This window comes from Thalassophryne amazonica, chromosome 11 (genome assembly GCF_902500255.1).
Source record: "Thalassophryne amazonica chromosome 11, fThaAma1.1, whole genome shotgun sequence".
Taxonomy (NCBI): Eukaryota; Metazoa; Chordata; class Actinopteri; order Batrachoidiformes; family Batrachoididae; genus Thalassophryne; species Thalassophryne amazonica.
The window spans coordinates 97,727,099-97,748,605 of record NC_047113.1 but is presented as its reverse complement, the minus strand read 5'-3'; the positions used below and the strand labels follow the sequence as shown (position 1 = coordinate 97,748,605).

The following is a 21,507-nucleotide window of genomic DNA, read 5'->3' as shown; positions in this document are numbered from 1 at the left end:
ATCAAAAAAGTCTCTGGTAATGCCAGGAAAAGTAGCTAGATTGCGTCCAGTCGCTTTTGAGAAAATAAGTTGTCAAGAGGGTTTGGAAAGTTGCCAGATTTAGCAATAAAGTCACTAAGTTGGCAACAATGAATGTAAACACACGCAACGCAAACTCACCCATGCACAGTCCTGTACCAAACCGAACGTCCCGTACCGAAACGGTTCAATACAAATACATGTATCGTTACACCCTTTGTTGTTAGTGATACTGATTTATTGCATTTTTGTAGTTCAATTGGTTTAGTCAGTTATTAAATCTCCTGTTACCATTACCATGAGTGATAACTGTAGTGTGTTTGATGTTTTCCACCACCGTCTCTGCTTGTGGGTGTGTAAAAATAAAATCACCTGCTTGCAGCAAAATGAAGAAAAGACAAAATCCTGTGCGTGCGTATAACTTCGACCACGGACAAACCCGTGACACTGGCCATTCAGTATGTTTATGTATTTTGGGTCAAGGATAAATACTGCCAAAATGGAACATTGGTAGGACTAATATTTTTGGAGAAAGTACAGAGATTAGCTAACAACACTGAATAATGGATGTTGATAAATGTAAGATACAAAACTTCAGACCACTTTCTAATCTACTTTATATAACAGCTGAGTGGATCCTTTGATTGGTGTTCTGTATGTCATGTGACATGGATTATTCATCTCATTTGTTTTGCGTTGCATTGAGCATGCAACTTTGGTTTCATACGTTTTGTGCCATTGCATGCTGCGACCACCACCGACTCACACCGTGCAAGTGCACACTAGTGTGAGCGGCATTTAGCTAAACATGGCAGAGTTTGCTTTGCTGACAGATGACAACTTGAAGGAGCTAATTGGTGGTGCTAACTCTTCTAACACAAAAAACCAAATCCACTACGCCGTAAGCTGTCTGGAGCCATAAAGAGCTGTAAGGATGAAGAGGACGAAGTTAGGATAAAAAGCTTTCTGACGCGATTTTTCCCTTGAGTGAGGTTAAGTGCAGACGGCAGCCTGTACACGAAGTCAGTGCACGATGTCACAGACTACATCATCAGGATTGTTTTTTGCAAGTTGACCGAGAACAATTATGGACTCCTATTTAAAATTCGTTTGGACTGTTAACATCAAAGCACCAGTGACAAACACCAAAATGTAAGTCCCTTTTCTGTTGTTCATAAATTAATAAAATATCAGATGACAAGGGTCTATTTTAGCTACCGTATAAAACAATTATTTTTTTCTCATTCTTTCAATGGAATTAATATTTCATGAGGCGAAAGATGGAACATACCATTCAATGAGCCAAAACCGAGTACATTCCATCTTTCCCTCATAAAATATTCGTACCATTGAACTCATAAACATTCATTATTTCTATATTATGTATTTGACAATTGTTTTTCCTTGAATGACAGAAAAATTGCTGGAGAAACACCAGGCAGAGAAATTATTAATATTATGACAGTTCTGCAATGCAATAACTGGACCATATAAAAGAGCATGCAGGCACGGGTGGTGGCCTAGTGGTTACTGCACTTTGTTTCCATGCAGAAGGTTCCCGGTTCAAACCCCACCCCTGGCACACTTTGTCCATGTAATGTAGAGGTGCATCAGGAAGGGCATCCAGCGTAAAACTTGTGCCGAATCAACATGCAGATCCACCCTGGATATGCTGTGGCAACCCCAAGTGAAAACAAGGGAACAGCCGAAGGGGCCTACATAAAAGAACCTGCAGCAAGTCTGTCATCACTTCTTCATGTGTCCATTTATGATCCATGCTTTTGAAAGTACAAACAGAAAGTGTAGCGTGAAAATAATTCATGGAAACAACAGAAGCAAAGGTTCTTAATTAAAAAAAAACAAAATCAAAACACACCCTAAGCAACTCTCCATTACACTGCAAAACTTCAGAAACCTGCTGAATACACTGTCTCCTTCCAGTTCATGTCCCCCCACCATCAGTCACGAAGAAACATCATACAAAGGGCAACACAGAGGGAGGCTTTTAAAAATGTGTTGCCTTTACCCTTTGTCCAAGTGCTGTTTTGCACAACAATGCTGCCACCTGCTGGCCATGCTCCATACTACAGCTAATAATACTTTTCAGAACAAGTAACATTGTACTAAATTACGTTGTTTTGTTCTAAAATATTCTCCAAATTTATAATCATTATCCATGAACTATTTCACCATAGACAACTGTAGAATGTGCAAATTTCTGCTATTTTATTGTGTTACTGAAAATATATCAACGTGTACTGGTCTGTGAAGAGTACCATGTAGAGAGTGCAGGATGTGGACGGGCAGAAGGACGACTGGGTTACCTCACTTACTGACCAGGACAAGAGTTGAACATGAACAAATGGATGCATGAATGGATGGATTCAGATTATTTATAGGTTTTGGGTGGCTTTTCTGACTGAGGACCAATGTCTCCAGGAGTGACGGGTAGACCAAAAACACACGCACATATCAAGAGTATGTGTGAGACATTGTAGCTCTGCGCAAACAATGCACAGCACTTGAACACACGTGTTGGCCATTACAACAAACAAACATATGAAACAACTGATACTGTCGGTGCATCTGTTTTGATTTACCTGTTATACAAGGAGACATTTACTGACCATGACCAGTTATACAGCTTCATGATGAGAAAGTTATTATAAGGCCTAGTTCAAAAATAATTAAGCCAAAGTGTGACATAACCATCAAAATCTAAAAGTGGTCTTTTTTGTGAAATGTTATCATTTTAGGTATGTTATATCAGAGTTTCAATATTTCTATTGGTCTCGGTTCAGTCATTGCTAGAAATTATCAGTGCATATATACTATAATGTGCTAGAGCGTAACAGTTGGAGGTATCTTCTTTAGTCTGCAGAAGCCTGAAACAAAGAAATTCTGTCCATTAGTTCCTGGTATTATTGAACAAGTAATATAATTATTCTATTGAAGCAGAGTAGGAGATATAGTTAAGGCTTTGACACAAACAAATCAAGGACTTATTCTCAGCGTTACGCTTGCGACAGTTTTACCTTGCTTTAGAAGCATGATGTTTTTCTAGGAAATGACATTTCTACCTTTACAAAAATGTATTACTGTGTGTTAGTATGAAGCACAAACAAACAAACTGACAAAATACAAGGTTATTTCTTTAACATTCAACTTTAAATGATAATGCTAAAAATCAATGTCACACAAAATTGATGAAAAAAGTGCTACTTTTGGGGTAGTTTTCGTGCATCTCTCTGGAACTGTGCGGAATTTTTCCATGAAATTTTCAGTACCTGTCAAAGAGACTATAGGCAACTCACATATAAATCTGGATGGTGCTAAATAAAATAATGGCTTGTTCATGACAAATGCAATGCAAATCAGCAGTTAGGCGTCATTATTTTTGAACTAGGCCATAATTTAAAAAAAACACCTGAAACAAGAACACTTGAAAGTTCAACTACAATTTGCCAGAAGGCACATTTGATCTGTTCTGCTGAAAAACTATGCCCCACTATGAAGGCATGAGTGGTGATGCAAAATGCAAAACTTGCACTCTGCACAATTTCTTCAATCACAGCCACAGAAGCCTGTAACTTCTTCTGGGTTGTCTGGGTGTCTTGGTGGCTTTCCTCACTCTTCTCCTTCTTGCACAGTCACTCAGTTTTTGAGAACTGTCTGCTCCACACAGATAGAGTTCCATACCATTTGTATTCCTTCATAATTAATGTAAAGTCCAAGACATAATCAGTGTCTTAGGAATGTTCATGTATCCATCCCCTGACTTGTCTGGGAAAAAAAAAAAAAAAAAAAAAAAAACTGGATTTAAAAGTGATGGTTCACATGTGTTATACTAAAGGGGGCACTTACGTATTCATGCCATCATTTTGGCTTTTAGATTTTTATTTCTCTGAATTCATGATGTAGAGATAACTTTTCACTGTGAGTTTAAAGGGCATAATTTTAGAAATTTTAATATACAAAGCTTGATTTTTTTGTTTTGATTTTTGATGTCCTAAAATTTCTACATGCAAAAGCTCAAGGGGGCAAACACTTTTTCACACCACTGTATGTGACTGTAACTTTACTTGTTGCCAAAACATTGGTGACCATATTTTTGAGAGGGCTGTGATGGAGACTGCCTGCAACTCTCCCAAATTGCTAACATTATCTCTGTGTGACAGGGGCTTTAGCTCTGTTGCTGTACTATTGTGAATTGTTGTGTTGTCTGTATTTTGTGCTACATTATGTGTTTGTTATTATGTTATGTTGTATAGTCTATATGATTGGATGATCTGTATTGTCTGTCACCTGTTAAGGGACTGTGGACTTACATGGGCAGTTTTGCTGACTTTGGCATATTTTACACTGATGCTCATTAATGTGCTCTGTCCTTTTCGATTAAACTGAATTCAAACAGAACAGCTGATGCTCACGTGAAAGTGGGCAGCTGTTTGGAATTTACAGTCACTTACCATCATCCAAGATCTTATCCGAACTACAGCTAAGCAAGGAGACTGGTTTAGATCAGCTGTCAACCATAAAGATGGCATCAAGCTCATTGTCTCCTAATTACACACATTTTAAATTCTTCTCTTTCATATGGCATTATTCCTGATCACTTAAAAATAGCCAGAGTGACACTAATATATAAGAAAAATGATCAGTTAGATGCAGGTAATGATGATCCAGTCTCTAGTCTGAGCACAATATCAAAATTATTTGAGAGTGGTCTATCAAATGGTTGACTATCAATCAGGTTTGAGATCCCCATATTCTAACAAAACATGTTTGGCCAACCTAACTGATTATATCAAAACAGAACAACCACGGTGGATCAGTGGTTCACACTGTTTCCCCACAGTAAGAAGGTCATGGGATCACTTCCCACGTGGCCCTTTCTGTGTGTAGTTTGTATGTTATGGTCTGAGGCAAAATAGAAAACTATTCTGTGGTCAGATGAATCAAGATTTGAAATTCTTTATGGACGCCATGTGTGCCGTGTCCTGTGGACTAAAGAGGAGAAGCACTATCCAGCTTGTTATCAGAGGACTGTTCAAAAGCCTGCGTCTCTGATGGTATGGGGTTATATTAGTGACGGTGGCGTGGGCAGCTTACACGTCATCAATGCTGAACGGTACACAGAGGTTTTAGAGCAACACATGCTCTCATCCAGACAATGTTTCTTTCAGGGAAGGCTGTGCATATTTCAGCAAGACCATGCTAACCCACATACTCCATCCGTCTCAACAGTGTGGCTTTGCAGGAGAAGAGTCCAGGTGTGAACTGGTCTGCACACAGTCCAGACCAGTCCAGGTGTGAACTGGTCTGCACACAGTCCAGACCAGTCCAGGTGTGAACTGGTCTGCACACAGTCCAGACCTTTCACCAATAGAAAACATTTGGTGCATCATAAAACAAAAACTCCAGCAACGAAGGCCCAGGACTGTTGAACAGCTAGAATCCTTTATCAGTCAAGATGTTTCCTCACTTCCCAGATGTTTACAGACAGTTGCTACAACCCCTGGCAAAAATTATGGACTCACCGGCCTCGGAGGATGTTCATTCAGTTGTTTAATTTTGTAGAAAAAAAAAAAAGCAAATCACAGACATGACACAAAACTAAAGTCATTTCAAATGGCAACTTTCTGGCTTTAAGAAACACTATAAGAAATCAGGGAAAAAAAAAATTGTGGCAGTCAGTAACGGTTACTTTTTTAGACCAAGCAGAGGGGAAAAAAATATGGAATCACGCAATTCTGAGGAAAAAATTATGGAATCATGAAAAACAAAAGAACGCTCCAACACATCACTAGTATTTTGTTGCACCACCTCTGGCTTTTATAACAGCTTGCAGTCTCTGAGGCATGGACTTAATGAGTGACAAACAGTACTCTTCATCAATCTGGCTCCAACTTTCTCTGATTGCTGTTGCCAGATCAGCTTTGCAGGTTGGAGCCTTGTCATGGACCATTTTCTTCAACTTCCACCAAAGATTTTCAATTGGATTAAGATCCGGACTATTTGCAGGCCATGACATTGACCCTATGTGTCTTTTTGCAAGGAATGTTTTCAGTTTTTGCTCTATGGCAAGATGCATTATCATCTTGAAAAATGATATCATCCCCAAACATCCTTTCAATTGATGGGATAAGAAAAGTGTCCAAAATATCAATGTAAACTTGTGCATTTATTGATGATGTAATGACAGCCATCTCCCCAGTGCCTTTACCTGACATGCAGCCCCATATCATCAATGACTGTGGAAATTTACATGTTCTCTTCAGGCAGTCATCTTTATAAATCTCATTGGAAGGGCACCAAACAAAAGTTCCAGCATCATCACCTTGCCCAATTCAGATTCGAGATTCATCACTGAATATGCCTTTCATCCAGTCATCCCCAGTCCACGACTGCTTTTCCTTAGCCCGTTGTAACCTTGTTTTTTCTGTTTAGGTGTTAATGATGGCTTTCGTTTAGCTTTTCTGTATGTAAATCCCATTTTCTTTAGGCGGTTTCTTACAGTTGGTCACAGATTTTTGAGACATATTGCTTTAAGTTTTCTGTCTTGACGCTTTGATGTCTTCTTTGGTCTACCATTATGTTTGCCTTTAACAACCTTCCCATGTTGTTTGTATTTGGTCCAGTTTAGACACAGCTGACTGTGAACAACCAACATCTTTTGCAACATTGCGTGATGATTTACCCTCTTTTAAGAGTTTGATAATCCTCTCCTTTGTTTCAATTGACATCTCTCGTGTTGGAGCCATGATTCATGTCAGTCCACTTGGTGCAACAGCTCTCCAAGGTGTGATCACTCCTTTATAGATGCAGACTAACGAGCAGATCTGATTTGATGCAGGTGTTAGTTTTTGGGATGAAAATTTACAGGGTGATTCCATAATTTATTCCTCAGAATTGAGTGAGTCCATATTTTTCCCTCTGCTTGGTCTAAAAAAGTAACCGTTACTGACTGCCACAATTATTTTTCCTGATTTCTTAGTGTTTCTTAAAGCCAGAAAGTTGCCATTTGAAATGACTTTAGTTTTGTGTCATGTCTGTGATCTGCTTTTTTTTCTACAAAATTAAACAACTGAATGAACATCCTCCGAGGCCGGTGATTCCATAATTTTTGCCAGGAGTTGTACATGTATAATTCTATATTTAACTCATTATTTATTATTTTTCAAATTCTGAAGGAGATTTATCTTACGACTGATGGCTCATCGATCAGCGGCTGCATCACAATGAAGGAGACATGACGTGGAAACACAAATAAATGTGCCGTCCCTTGATGCACAGTTAAGTGATGTTGTGTATCTGAATCAGCCCTGATGACAGTTTGGATATAACAGCTAGTGTAACTCACCACTCTGCGGACTCTTGTCTTGTAGTCAATGTGAAGTTCATTGTGCTTCTGCAGAGCTGCTTCTAAAGACTTTTTCAGATCCAGAGCTCTCCTCAACAGCGGCTGCTCAGCACCTGACTTTGTGAAGATCTAAAACACAATCAGACAAGACAAACAAACTGAGAAAGTGAGGCAGAAATTATACAGATGCAGCCCAAATGAGTCTGAGCTGATCAAATCCTCACTTTACTGATCTGCTTTTTATCCAAAGTGACAGTCCCAGACTGATGGCGGCAGCTTCCATTCAAGGTGCTGTCATGGACACTGGGTGGAATTTGTGGTTCAAATACTGAAGGACACTTTGATCCACAGATCGGACAAACTACTAGCTAAACTAGTAGTTGTACTGTTAGTACTACTATTAGTAGTACTGGTTTTGTGTGTGCCGGTGCAGCCAAAAAGACAATTTATCTGCTTTTATATCCATATTTGGTTTATGCTGACAGACAAATATAAAAACTTCTTTTGCGGGCTCCCATTAAGGGTCACAATAGCAGATCATTCGTTTTTAAACTCTGCTTCCTAGACCACCTCTACTCCTTGCAGCCTCACTATTCCACCAACATCTCTCTCATTCACATAGATGTACTGTCTTTCTCTGACTTTTGTGCAAGTTTTTGTTATTATTTCTCTTTGGTGTTGCTCATCATATTATGTTCCATTTGTTATTCATTGCATTTTCTGTTTATCAGTTATCTTGTTTTATTCATTGCATTTTCTGTTTAGCAGTTATCTTGTTTTATTCATTGCATTAATCTGTGTTCACTGAGTTTTGTTTATTTGCGGTTGAACCGATAGTTTGTTTTGCCATTTTACTGTATTCACTTTTCTGTACCATTCAGTTACAGTTCCATTCTAGTTTTAGGTTTAATCATTAGTTTTCTGGTTTCCCCTTTTTGATTTGTTACGGTAGTTCTTAAGTTTGCCCCTTTTGTTTTTGTTCACATTCATTTTTGAACACGTCATATTTCTCAGTTTTTCTGTCACTCACTTCTCTTATTTTGCACCGCTTTGTTTTGTCCTCTTGCACACTCTTGCCTTTCTTCTCTCCTCTTTGTTCACTTCACCACACCTGCTTCACATCAACCTGATTAGTTTGCTCCTTATTAAAACCCCCACAGTTCCACAGCTCACTGCCTGCTCGGTTTGCTGGGTTTTTCAAATCCAGTATTGCTGTAATGTCATTGCTTATAAGGTTTAACAAGCCCTCTGTCTGTTACTCTGTCCACATGTACCGTGCCATGTACTGTAGAACATCATGTGACTTAGTTTGTACATCATGTGACCTACATCGTAGAAAAGTGTTTCCATTCCAGTTTACCAAAATATGTCTGGTTTTTGTTTTGTTTATTTAATCTCCTAAAAATCCCCTCATGCAAGCATACAAACTTTTTTGTGATATCAGAGTTGTTTCAAACTACGTGATTAAATTATTTGTATTTCAATTTGCAACTTCAAACTGCACAATTTGGAGGGTAATGGAGAAACTGTACTGCTACAGATTAGGAGCATACTCTTTTTTAGAACTTTTACAATTCTAACAGTACCTCGGTTTGGAGCAGCCATGTGTACAGACCTGAATCCAGCTTTGCACAGCAGGAAGGTGCTTGGTCGTAATCAGTTTATGGAGGTCTATCACCGTGGCAACCACTGCCTCATTTTCTTCCGTCTCCTTAATATGAAGACCTGAAAGTCAAAGAACAGTTCCCCGAAAAACAAGGCTGGAAAAAGTATTTAATTCTCTGTAAACACTGGTAATTTCACAAAGATATCAAGCTCCTGCTGATATTACTGACCAACATCAGAACATTTTGACACACAACAGTGTCTCTCTGCCTGTTCATTAGTAGAACACACACACACACACGATTTCTGCCATGTTTGGAGGACAAAGCAAAGGAGTAAAGTCATATTTTAAAATGTGACACTGTAAGGATCAAAGCAGGACGGCAGACAGGCTGACACGATGCTGAGGTCATCTCAGAGGTCATCGTATTTCTGCGTTACAGTCAAAGATGTTGTTACTATTTTGCCAAGGGCAGTAAATCAGCACCTTCTTGAACCCGTCAACACTCTGGGCATGAAGTTGTAGAGGAGGGTGATACTGTGTGATACTCACCAGGACTGAGACTCAGGTCCAGAGTGTAGGTGTGAGAGACCAGCCCAGTGTTCCGGATAAAGTCTTCTCCATGAATCTCTTCTTCGCACTCCTCCTCCTCATCGCATTCTTCCATTTCTCTCTCTCTCTGCAGTTCCTCCCACTCTGTTTGGTTCTCTTCTCTTTTTTCATCCTCATTTCTTTTCTCTTTCTGGCTCTCTCTATTCCTTCTCTTCTTCACCTCAGCTTCCACTGCCATCTCCACACTCTTTTCCTGGACTTTTTTCTTCTCTCTACTGTTGCTCTCCACCTCTTTTGCACCTTTCTTTCCTTCTATCCTGTCATCCTTGACATCTTTGCTGCAGCATGGCTGTTCATCATCTGGTGGACTTTTGCTGGCTGACTGGGCGAACACGGAGCTGCTACTGGTGGTCTGAAGGTCAGCGATGTCAAAGTCGGGGCAAAGCAGCTTTATACAAGAGTCCAACTCTGTCAATGTGGCCTCAATTTCCTGATGACAATCTGACAAACAAACCATTTGTTAATTGTCAAATAAGTTAGTCATTCTTCAAATCTTCAATTAGTCAATGAAAAAAAGTACAAAGTGCACCAGCTCAAATATGTTGGCTACTGTATCCAGTAGGTCCGTTAGTCCAGGCTGTAATAATATCAGATCGCTGTCTTCTAAGTCAGTGCTCATAAATGGTTTAATGCTGGAACATCAGATACGATACATAGGTAAAATAGTCTTTTGTGAAGCCCATTTTAGCTACCATTTTAACACATGTGAATGAAGCCTGTGGACTAAAGAGCAGCTTCGATTCACAATTCTGTCCTCAGTTTAATGATGGGAACAGGTGTCTAAATGTGAATAATGCCGTCATCTAGTTTTTTTTTTGCCTTCCAAAGCTACTATGAGCAATATAAGCACACTAACAGACATGCCTCATGTTACCTTGTTGATCAAATCTAGGTTTGAGTGGCTCCAATGCAGCTTTTGGCAAACCGTAGCTGAAATTTGGTGTCTTCTTTTAAGAAAGTTTTTCTCTGTGCACTTCACTATAAGCCGTATAAATGGTGATAAAACACACAAAAGTAGCCCAGTACACAGTTCCTCTAATCTAATCTATCCTCTACGCAGGCATAGAATTCCTTCAGAGTTGTCATTGGTAGCTTCTCTCACTCGTCTCCGTGCACGATCACTCACTTTTGAGAACTGCTAACTTGTGTTGTCAATGTTCAAACACTGATGAACCTGACTGTAAGTTCATACGTGTCAGACAGGGGAAAAAAAAATTTAGAGCTGGAAATCACCCATCATCCCTCGCTCAAGCACTCGGTAGTGTCCTCAATCGACTTATCAATCCAGACTCTGGCAATGAATGCAAACACAGCAGACAACCTGACACTCCAGAGACAGCACAGATTGTCGGGTGTTGGGTCATATTGGGGGAGGCACAATGTCTGACACCAAGAACAAATATAACCCTATAAGCTGCATTTCTTACTTTTCTCTGCAGGTGAGGGGGCACAACCGCACATCTAGGCAGCAATGTATGTGGGGCTGCATTTGAGCACTGTTTTATCTTCTGTGAAAGTTTTGCTGGACTTCATTTTTGGTCAGTGTGCATTCAATTTGGGGTTGTTGCTGATACAGCCATCAGATACACCTGCAAGAACACCTCCTGTATAACATTTTATAATATAAAACTTAAGAATATCACCATCAGCTTTCCTTTTGTATAACCCAGATCTTGGGTGTCAGAGCTCTGCAAGCGTTCTAGTGAAAAGTACAAAGTGGCTTCTTGTAACTCAACAAAATTCATGTGACCTTTTTCAATGACTGAATAGTGCAGCAGATAGTACAAAATAAAATAAATAGTACAAAAACAGTATATAAAGTGCAACAAGTTACAGGAGTCAAGACACCTGAGACTATGTTTAGGCATTTATGACCCCCGTCTGCTGCCCTTGGCTGATGTGGCTACATTATACAGCCTAATGGCCCAAGGGACAAAATAGTTCTTCACTCTGTCAGTGGAGCATTTGAGGGAGAGGAATCTGGAACTGAAGGCGCTCCCCTGCTTAGATATCACAGAGTTCAGGGGGTGGCTCTGATTGGACAGGACTGCCCTGATCTTGGAGAGTGTTCTCCGCTCCAGCACCCTCTCCACAGAGTCCAGACACAGTTCCACCACAGAACCTGCTTTTTTAATGAGCCAATTCAGCCTGAGAATGTCCTTCTTCCTCGCACCGCCCCCAACACACAACGGCGTAGAAAAGAACACTGGACACGATGCACTGATAGAACATGTACAATAACTTGGAGCAGACCCTGAATGAAGCCAGCCTCCTAAGAAAGTACATTCTACTCTGTCCCTTCTTATAGACAGCATCCACATTAGCTGCCCAGCTCAGCCTGTTGTCCAGCTGCAGCCCAAGGTACCTATAGGTGGAAACCACCTCCATCTCAGATCTGTCAATTACGATGGGATGCAGAGAGGGTGGTACCCGCTTGAAATCAAGCACCACTTCCTTTGTTTTGGTGGTGTTGAGCAGGAGCTTGTTTTGCTGGGCCCATCCCACAAAGTCCCTCACCATGCTCCTATACTCCCCCTCTTCACCCCCCTAATACACACCACAATTGCAGTGTCATCTGAGAACTTCTGCATGTGACATGTGTCAAAGTTGTAGTGAAAGTCCGTAGTGTACGAGGTCTGCTAGAAAAGTAACAGACCTTTTTATTTTTTGCAAAAACTATATGGATTTGAATCATGTGCACTTGCATCAGCAAAGCTTGATCTTCGTGAGCAGTTGCGTCATTCGCCTGTGGACAGGCTTTGAGTGAGCACTGGTCCTCCCCCCTCGTCAGATTTTCATTGTCAGGAAAATGTCTGAACGATTGGAGCAGTGCTGCATCAAATTTTTTCAGAAAATGTGAGAGACAGCCAGGTGGAAGCCATTTTTAGGCACATTCCACTGTTAAAGGAGATTCTGTAATGAAAGGCGTGCGGCGGAATTCGCGCGTCGGGACGAAGCCGCAATGGCGGAGAACAAAAGCAAGTCCGTGTTGGAAGTCTCACGGAACATGTCTTCCACCATTCAGAAAATTCAGACGGCTTTCGGTGGCTTTTTAGTCGAGTGAGTATCCGAGAAATTGTGGAGAGCTGGGCATGTCAACATGTCCCATGCATCGTGTCCCCTCCAATCGTGACAATGAAAATCCGACGAAAGGGGAGGACCAGTGCTCACTCAAAGCCTGCCCACAGGCGAATGACGCAACCGACAGGCGTGAAAAAACTCACGCATGCACACGAAGGTTCAAGCTTGGCTGATGCAAGCGCACATGATTCAAATCCATATAGTTTTTGCAAAAAATAAAAAGGTCTGTTACTTTTCTAACAGACCTCGTAGAGGGTGAAGAGGAGGGGTGAAAGCACCGTGCCCTGAGGTACTCCAGTGCTGCAGGTCAATGTAGAGGACCTACACCCTACGACCTACACTCATACAAACCTACACTCGTACCTATACTCGGACCTACACTCATACAAACTGTGGCCAGTTGGTCAAATAGTTCAAAATCCAGAGCACGAGGTGGGGGTCCACAGCCATAATGTTAAGTTTCTCCTGGAGAAGGCTGGGATGTATTGTATTAAAAGCACTGGAGAAGTCAAAGAAAAGCATCCTTACAATGCATCCCCCCACATCCAGGTATGTGAGGGCGCGGGACAGAAGGTAGAGGACAGCGTCTTCAACACCCACCCTCTCCTGGTAGGCGAACTGGAGAGGGTCCCTCACTGCCTGCACTTGGGGTCGCACAAACTGCAGAACCAGTCGCTCCAGTGTTTTCATCATGTGAGACGTGAGCACAACCGGCCTGTAGTCACTCAGCTCCCGAGGGCAAGACTTCTTTGGAACTGGAATAATGCAGGATGTTTTCCACAGTGAGGGGATGCTCCCCAGCCGCAGACTCAGGTTAAAGACCTGCTGTAGAGGGTCACCCAGCTCCGCTGCACACACCTTTAGGAGCCTTGGACAGACCCGGTCCGGACCCACGGCCTTCCTTGAATGCAGACGTTGCAGCTCCCTGGTCACCTGTTCTGCTGTGATTGAGGGAGGAGTTGAGGTGGGAGTAGAGAGTAGTTGTGTCAGAGATAAAGAGGCACACAAAGGTACTGCAGGAGAATGTTGGTCAGAGGAGTCTGGAGAGGGCTGGGGGGGGGAAGCAGGTTGTTGGGGGGACTGAAACGGTTAAAAAAAGGTAATTCCTCAATTGACCCCGATCTAGCTGCCTATTGAAAATTCAAGTAGGCAGTCAGTTTTTTTTTTTTTTAAAGAGTAATGTCTATGGAGGATTTGTGGTGAATTTGGTGATTGCATCACCATTTGAAGGATTGTTTCAGTCATCTGCTGCACTGGAAATGGTTTGTAAAAATCGTTTTGAGATTTTCAATGTGTGCAATTTCTATCCCGCTTTCAGAAACTCCAGTAAAAAATGTTAACTATTTAATGTTGTCTATTTGGCTGTGTGCTGAATGAACCCAGAATCACACACATATTTAGTTTCTCTGATATTGTGATGAGGCTTCAGGTGAAACAAAAATTAAAATACAATGCATATTGTTGTCTTCTTTTTTAACTTGACCATAACAGTGTGCATAATCAATGAGTGGACTGCAGTGGCTGTGGGCAGTGCAGCAGAATTTCTGTGCTGGATGAATGATTGCTGCATTTGAATCAATAAATCAATAAATTGCTAATTGTTGAAGCTTTGTAGGTGGAATTCTTTCCCAATCTTGCTTGATGTACGATTTCAGTTGATCAACAGTCCGGGGTCTCCGTTGTCGTATTTTGCGCTTCATAATGCCTCACATATTTTCAATGGGCGACAGGTCTGGACTGCAGGCAGGCCAATCTAGTACCCACACTCTTTTACTATGAAGTCACGCTGTTTTAACACGTGCAGACTGTGGCTTGGCATTGTCTTGCTGAAATATGCAGGGACGTCCCTGAAAAAGACATTGCTTGGATGGCAGCATGTGTTGCTCCAAAACTTGGATGCACTGATGGTGCCATCACAGATGTGTAAGTTGACCATGCCATGGGCATTAACACACCCCCATACCATCACAGATGCTGGCTTTTGAACTTTGCGCTGGTAACAATCTGGATGGTCTTTTCCTCTTTTGTCCGGAGGACACAACATCCATGATTTCCAAAACAATTTGAAATGTGGACTCATCAGACCACAGCACACTTTTCCACTTTGCGTCTGTCCATATCAAATGAGCTCAGGTCCCAGAGAAGGCGGCAGCGTTCTGGATGTTGTTGATGTGTGGCTTTCACTTTGCATGGTAGAGTTTTAACTTGCACTTGTAGATGTAGCGACGAACTGTGTTAACTGACAATGGTTTTTTTGAAGTGTTCCTGAGCCCACGCGGTAAAATCCTTTACACAATGATATTGGTTTTTAATGCAGTGCCGCCTGAGGGATCGAAGGTCATGGGCATTCAATGTTGGTTTTCAGCCTTGCCGCTTACATGTAGAAAGTTCTCCAGATTCTCTGAATCTTCTCATTATGGACTGTAGATGATGGAATCCCTAAATTCCTTGCAATTGCACGTTGAGAGACATTGGTCTTAAACTGTTGGACTATTTTTTTCATGCAGTTGTTCACAAAGTGGTGATCCTCGCCGCATCTTTGCTTGTGAATGGTTGAGCCATTTGGAGATGCTCCTTTTATACCCAGTGATGACACTCACAATTAGAGTTCTCAGTTCCCAAACGCTTATTGAGTGTTGTTCGAAAAAAGGTGATGTAACACAGTGGTAAACATACCACTGTCCCAACTTTTTTGAAACATGTTGCAGGCATCATTTCAAAATTAGCAAAAATTTGCACAAAAACAATAAAGCTTATCAGTTTGAACATTAAATATCTTGTCTTTGTGGTATATTCAACTGAATATAGGTTGAAAAGGATTTCAAAATCATTGTATTCTGTTTTTATTTAAATTTTACACAACGTCCCAATTTCACTGGAATTCAAATTGTATGATGTTACAAGGCGTTTTTCGCCATGTTGGATTATGTTGTACAAGCGAGCAGCCAGCTGACGTCACTGTGCGTCTCTACTCTGATCTTGTTTTTCTTCTTGTTTAATACTGACATATTATACTGTATTTGTTGTCTTTGTGCTGGTTGATTCTGTTTTAGATACAGCTCCATCCAGAGATGGGAGTGGGTGCAGGCCTTCTTCTTCTGCAGGCCTCCCAACTTGTGCACCAGCATGGACTCCCGAAATTTCCTGTATTGTCAATTGTGTCGGTACCACTTACCACTGCCGTCTGTGTGCTTGCTCTAGGGGTTGGTAAGGTTAGACCTTACTTGTGTGAAGCCCCTTGAGGCAACTTTGTTGTGATTTGGTGCTGTGTGGAGAAAAGATTATGTTGTTTTGCCCCTGTCTTAAAGTAACCCTAATGATGTACTTGTTATTATTACACTGAATTTGTTTTTGTAGCCACTAACGACTGGGAGTGAAGCATGCTGGGGTCATTCTGAACTGGGAGTGAAAAGCTGGGGTCATTATGTTTTTGCAAGAGGAAATAACTTTCAGATGCCTGTTGATTAAAGGAATTATGTGCGCCTGGGAGTTTGAGATGGCCACTCACCCTCCCTTCGCGCACACACTAGAAAAGAGGGGGCAGAGCCATGCTCCGATAGAGTCTGCTGCGGGTTGCGTACGAACGCCCAGCCGGTTGACAAGCGCACTCTGCGAAGGTGTTGGCTCTCCACCTTAAAGGCATCACGGTAAGAGAGAAAGAGATATTTTATGCGCTGCAACCACTTGTGTTTGATGTAACTGCTTTTGTGGGGAATAAACATACGCCTGTTTGTTCTAGCAAAATGCAGTCTGTGTGATCATTTCTGTGTGCCGATCTGACCGAACCTTGTTTCAAAACAGGTGCTATAAATTAAATACATTGAATTGAATTGACTGGCTGTCACCATGTGCTTCCCAGCAACCCTAACCTCATGCAAGTTGGGGGCAGCCCTCATGTGATCCATGATGTCACCCACGGCCGTTAACATAGACTGTACTGGTCACTACCAAACGTAGTTCAAGGATCAGTAGAAGAGGGGCATGCACAGCTGTGTGTGATCTGAACAGCCTCAGCACTGCATGGCTGATCAGAGTGCTACACATGTGCTGAAATGATGATCAAGTTCCAAATGAATGGATATTTGTATCAGGGGACACTGCTTCAGGTTGTTGTAGTGATGACTGTGAGTCACAGGAGTCTTGATAACTGACGTTGTGTTTACCCTCCATGTCTTTGACGGTCGCCTCCACTTTCTCCTTGTAGATCCTTTCCCAGTGTCCGTCGTCTGTCCTCCTCCCTCCTCCTTTCTGCTACCGTCCTGGCCTCAGCATCCTGGAAGTCCACCTGATAACACGAACACCTTACATCACTTGGGTAAGGATTAAGACAAAGTGTGCACTTTGTTTTGATACTGACCTAAACACAGCACCACTGTAGCCAATACACCACCAGAGCATTTGCTGTCTGTTATTCCTGAAAGCGAAGCACTGTCAGGAATCTGATGATCTGATGCTATGTGATTCAGGCAGCCAGCCAGTCTTCTCTGTGTCAGCCTGAACCCATCAGATCTCAGAAATAAGCAGGGGGGGTCCTGCTTAGTACCTGGGTGGGAGACCTTTAGAAAGACCAAGGGCTGTTTGTGATTCCAGGGAAAGCTGAGTTACTTCAGGAAGGGCATCCAGTGTAAAACTTGTGCCAAATACCAATGTGGATCTGTACAGGATCCATTGTGGTGACCCTGAACAAAACAGGGGCAGATAGATGAAAAAAAACAAACATCACCTTTGATTCAGCTGTTAGTTGTGTAGTTTGTTGGACTGCTGTTGTCTGCATGAAAAGACTGCATTTAGGTTAAAACACTGTAAACCTGCTCCCTGGGTTCAGCGTGTAGATGCAGCTGGTTAGACACAAAAATGCTTTTACTGTGAAGAATATTCAGGAGAATAAGTAGATGACCGAGCCATCGACCACCCTGAAAATAGTGGCCATAACGCCCACCAAAGTACATTAAAATTGTATTCAAGCCCATTTGGTATGAGTACACCAGCAGATACTTGTTACTGTGTTCAGGGCTTTACAGTTTAGCCTCGTCTTCATCATCCTGACAGACGCACTGAGAATCAATGAATGAAGGGAAGCCATTACAATCTCACGTTTTTCCACTCCCCGGCTTGGTTTTTAAAGACACAGAAAGAAAAATCTGCTGTGAATCTGGCCGACCGCTGTCCCTGTACAATGCTGGGTTTTTGGCCTGTACAGTTAAGTCCAAATATTCTGACTCAACCATAAACATTACCAACAAATGCAAAAAATAAAGCAACAACTAAATGCTTCCCATATTCTATGACCTCTTTCTGTTTATGACATACTATACCGTACATGTGAGAGTGAGAGCTGAAACACAAAATTACATCCTCCATATCTGAGTTACGTTTCACATTTTCTTCATGGAGTTTTGGAAAAACAAGTCTGGCAATATTTCATTTGCGGCTAAAACCACAACTTGCTTACACGACTGACCTTTTTAACCTGTTCCGAAAATGGTAGCCCAGCGCCAGCTTCTTATACACTGACCCATAAGAATTCTGCACGACTGCACAGTCTGGAGGGCCAGTAGCCGAAGTTTCTGGCTACCTCTTTAGGAGGAGGGAGGGGCAGGTCTGTACAGTCTCCCTGTTAACTCTAAAAATTCCTGAAGAACAAGAGGCAAAGATAAAAAAAAAAGAAATATGCAACAACATATTTTAAAGAAATGGTTTACCTGCTCAAGCAAGAAACCATGCAGCTAATATAGAATAGATAAAAGTTATGCAAGCAGATGCTTCTCCAATCACAGGCAAAGTGGATTTATAACTGTTCCAGAGTTATCCTGGGTGTCTTCGGTGTTAGCTCACTATTCTGTGGTTGGTCACTGTGATTTCACACATGGTGTCGAATAAAACACTGCTCCAAGCATCAAGTTCCACTAGCACCGTAAAAAACAAGTGTTTTAATTACCTGCTCATCAACGTACTGTGTCCCCGTCTAGAACCAAAACACTGAAAACACAGGGAAGCAGACGGAGTGTCAATCATGTGATTGTGCGTAGTCCACATCAAGAGTAAAGTATCACTGCAGAGCAGTGTCGTCATTGAATACAGGTAAATGGACTGCATTTATATAGCGCTTTCCATCTGCATCAGCGCTCAAAGCACTTTACAATGATGTCTTGCAGTCACCGTTCACACAAAAACTGTGATTGTTCACACATTAGTGATGATTTCACCTGGTCTTACAACAATCGACAGATCATCAAGAAGTCCCAACAGAGACTGTACTTTCTGGGAAGACTTAGAAAATTTGGTATGTCAGCCAAAATTCTCAGCAACTTCCACAGGTAATTGAGTGTCCTCACCACTGCCATCACAGTCTGGTACGGTAACTGCACAGTCCAAGACAAGAAAGCTCTCTAGCATGTGATTAAGACCTCACAGTACAACTCTGGGGCAGCCTTCCCCTCACTGCAGACCATTTATCAAACCAGAGTCCTAAGTAGGACACACAACCTCATCAAGGACAGTGCACACCCCAACACTCACTCTTCACACTCCTACCATCAGGCAGACAATACAGGAGTCTGAAGTCCAGGACTACTAGGCTGGGGAACAGCTTCTACCCACAGGCCATTAGGCTTCTCAATAACTCTCTAACACACTGGCCCATCCACCACCTGATTGACTGTATTTCACTGTTATTCATCTGCTCATCATTATGACTATCATCCTCTAAGTATTTATAATAACAGCCCTGTTCACAATTTATGCCCCCTTGCACCTTACAACTCCTAGGGCAGCAAGAATGCTGCTTAAAACTACACAATATTGCACAAAATTGTCAATACTGCATAAACTGCACATCCTTTAAACAGTGTATATAATACAATCTTCAGTCTAATAATGTGTATTTTATGTGTGTTGTTTTTTAATCATCTGATGTGAACTTTCGAGATGCAAATTTTCTAGGGAGATTGAACAGAGTAAGAATATCAATGTGTAGTAAACTGCCTTTTTTACTGTGCACATGACAATAAAAAAACTCTAAACTTAAACACACTCACACTCCGATGTCAGGGTGCTAACACGCAAGGCACTCACTAAACACCAGGAGCAACTAGGGAATTAAGGACCTTGGCCAGGGGTCCTTAGTGATTTTCTGGTCTGGCTGGGATTTGAACAAAGGATCCTCTGGTCTGAAGCCCAACGCCTGAGCACTAGGCCATCATCTCCCCATACTAACACCACCCAGGTGATACTAAAGGAACTGCAACTCACCTGTCAAGTCAAAATGTTATAATTCTGACATTTTAAGGTGCTCAAAATGCTTTTTGTTCTGCCACTAGATGTCACACAATCTCCATTTTCAGAATCAAAACAAAGCTTCTTTTCTCAGCCTCTCCAACACTCCCTCCACCACATTTGGAGTTTTTTTTTTAAACAGGTCTCTAATAGATCTCTGCGTGGGATAATACAGACCCATGTGGACTGCAATCCAACCATGTTCTTGGTCAGAGGCATTTTTAATTTCTAATTCTGATTTTTAAACATATTTATGGAAAGTAGCCAGCCATCCACCATCATGCAAAAAAAAAAAAAAAAAAAAAAATTCAACTTTCAACTGGTGAGTAACAAGTGCTGGAGTCTCTTTGTAAACAGGGAGGGGCAACAGTTTCACAGGGTGAGTGCCTGCTTGTGTTGGAGAACTCAGGATGTAACGGTGCACCTCTCTCAAGGTTTGACTCATGCTTTCATGGTCACAGTACGAATCAAATCAGGGTAAGAGCTCCAATGATCCATCGAAATTAATCAATTGAATAATCGACAACTATTTTGATAATCGATTCAGAGTTTTGAGTCATTAAAAAAAAAAAAACATCCAAAGTCTTTGATTTCAGCTTCTTAAGTATGACTAATTTCTGGTTTATTTTATTAGCTGCTTGACAAACAAGACATTTGATGGCTCTGGATCACGTTAATGGTCATTTTTTTACATTTTATTGACCTAATAACTAATTGACTCATGGACAACATAAACCAATTATGAAAATAATCGTTAGCTGTAGCTCTAATCAGGGAACATTCCTGTCAAACAGTAAAAAAAATACAAAAGTTGCAATTAAAAAGATGGAATCATAGCACTTGAAAAGACAGTTTTGTTTTGTTTTTATTTAAGCCAAGGCATTCTGAGGAACATGTGGATCTCCAAAAATCTGTTTTTTCCTCAGGAGTCATGACAATTCAGCACCATTACAATCTACTGCATGAAAAAACATGCAGAAACATGGGACCATAAAGACTTTACACCACTGAAGAGGTCAGCCAAAATTTACAGTCGGGAATAAATCCATTTTGAAAAACAACATCCTCCATTAAAAGAGCAACCCATCACCACAGACTCATGTTCGGTTGGCCAAGGAAAAAGCCATTACTCAAACACCGACGTAAAAGACCTGAGATTTGTCCTAGTGATCAACTCTACACTTTCATCAAGCATTTTTCTCCATTTTTTCCTTTTGTAACATTAAAAATAAATGGCCACTGCAGGTGTAATCGTGACAGTACCTGGAAGTTGTCCACGAGCAGGGTTCTGAAGTGGTGTGATCTGGAGAAGAGCTCACTGGCTATCTGAAATGCTGACAGTCTGATCTCAGCATGTTCTTGGCTGAGCTGTGACATCACTGAGTGGTACACATGGTCAATGTAGTCATTAGATACTCTGGGATGAATGGAAGACAAGAGAGTCAACAGTGATTCACCGACAAGGAGTCAGACCACCAATATATTGATGAAGGTTCAATTCCAGGTGTGTGGTTCAGGCTCCGCCTCTGTGACCTTGTTCAGACAGTTCTTT

At 41.5% G+C, this 21,507-nt stretch overlaps 1 protein-coding gene across 1 annotated transcript in view; it reads right to left on the bottom strand.

Moving 5' to 3' along the window:
• The window catches only part of uvssa (UV-stimulated scaffold protein A), a 136,099-nt gene that overhangs the window by 71,440 nt on the left and 43,152 nt on the right, over positions 1-21,507 (bottom strand). The window contains exons 10-15 of the mRNA XM_034180973.1: positions 21,219-21,372; positions 18,619-18,645; positions 16,844-16,928; positions 9,540-10,040; positions 8,997-9,106; positions 7,382-7,510 (exon numbers count right to left, since the gene is read on the bottom strand). Of these exons, the coding sequence (XP_034036864.1) occupies positions 7,382-7,510; positions 8,997-9,106; positions 9,540-10,040; positions 16,844-16,928; positions 18,619-18,645; positions 21,219-21,372 (1,006 nt within the window). The remainder of the gene's footprint in view (positions 1-7,381; positions 7,511-8,996; positions 9,107-9,539; positions 10,041-16,843; positions 16,929-18,618; positions 18,646-21,218; positions 21,373-21,507) is intronic.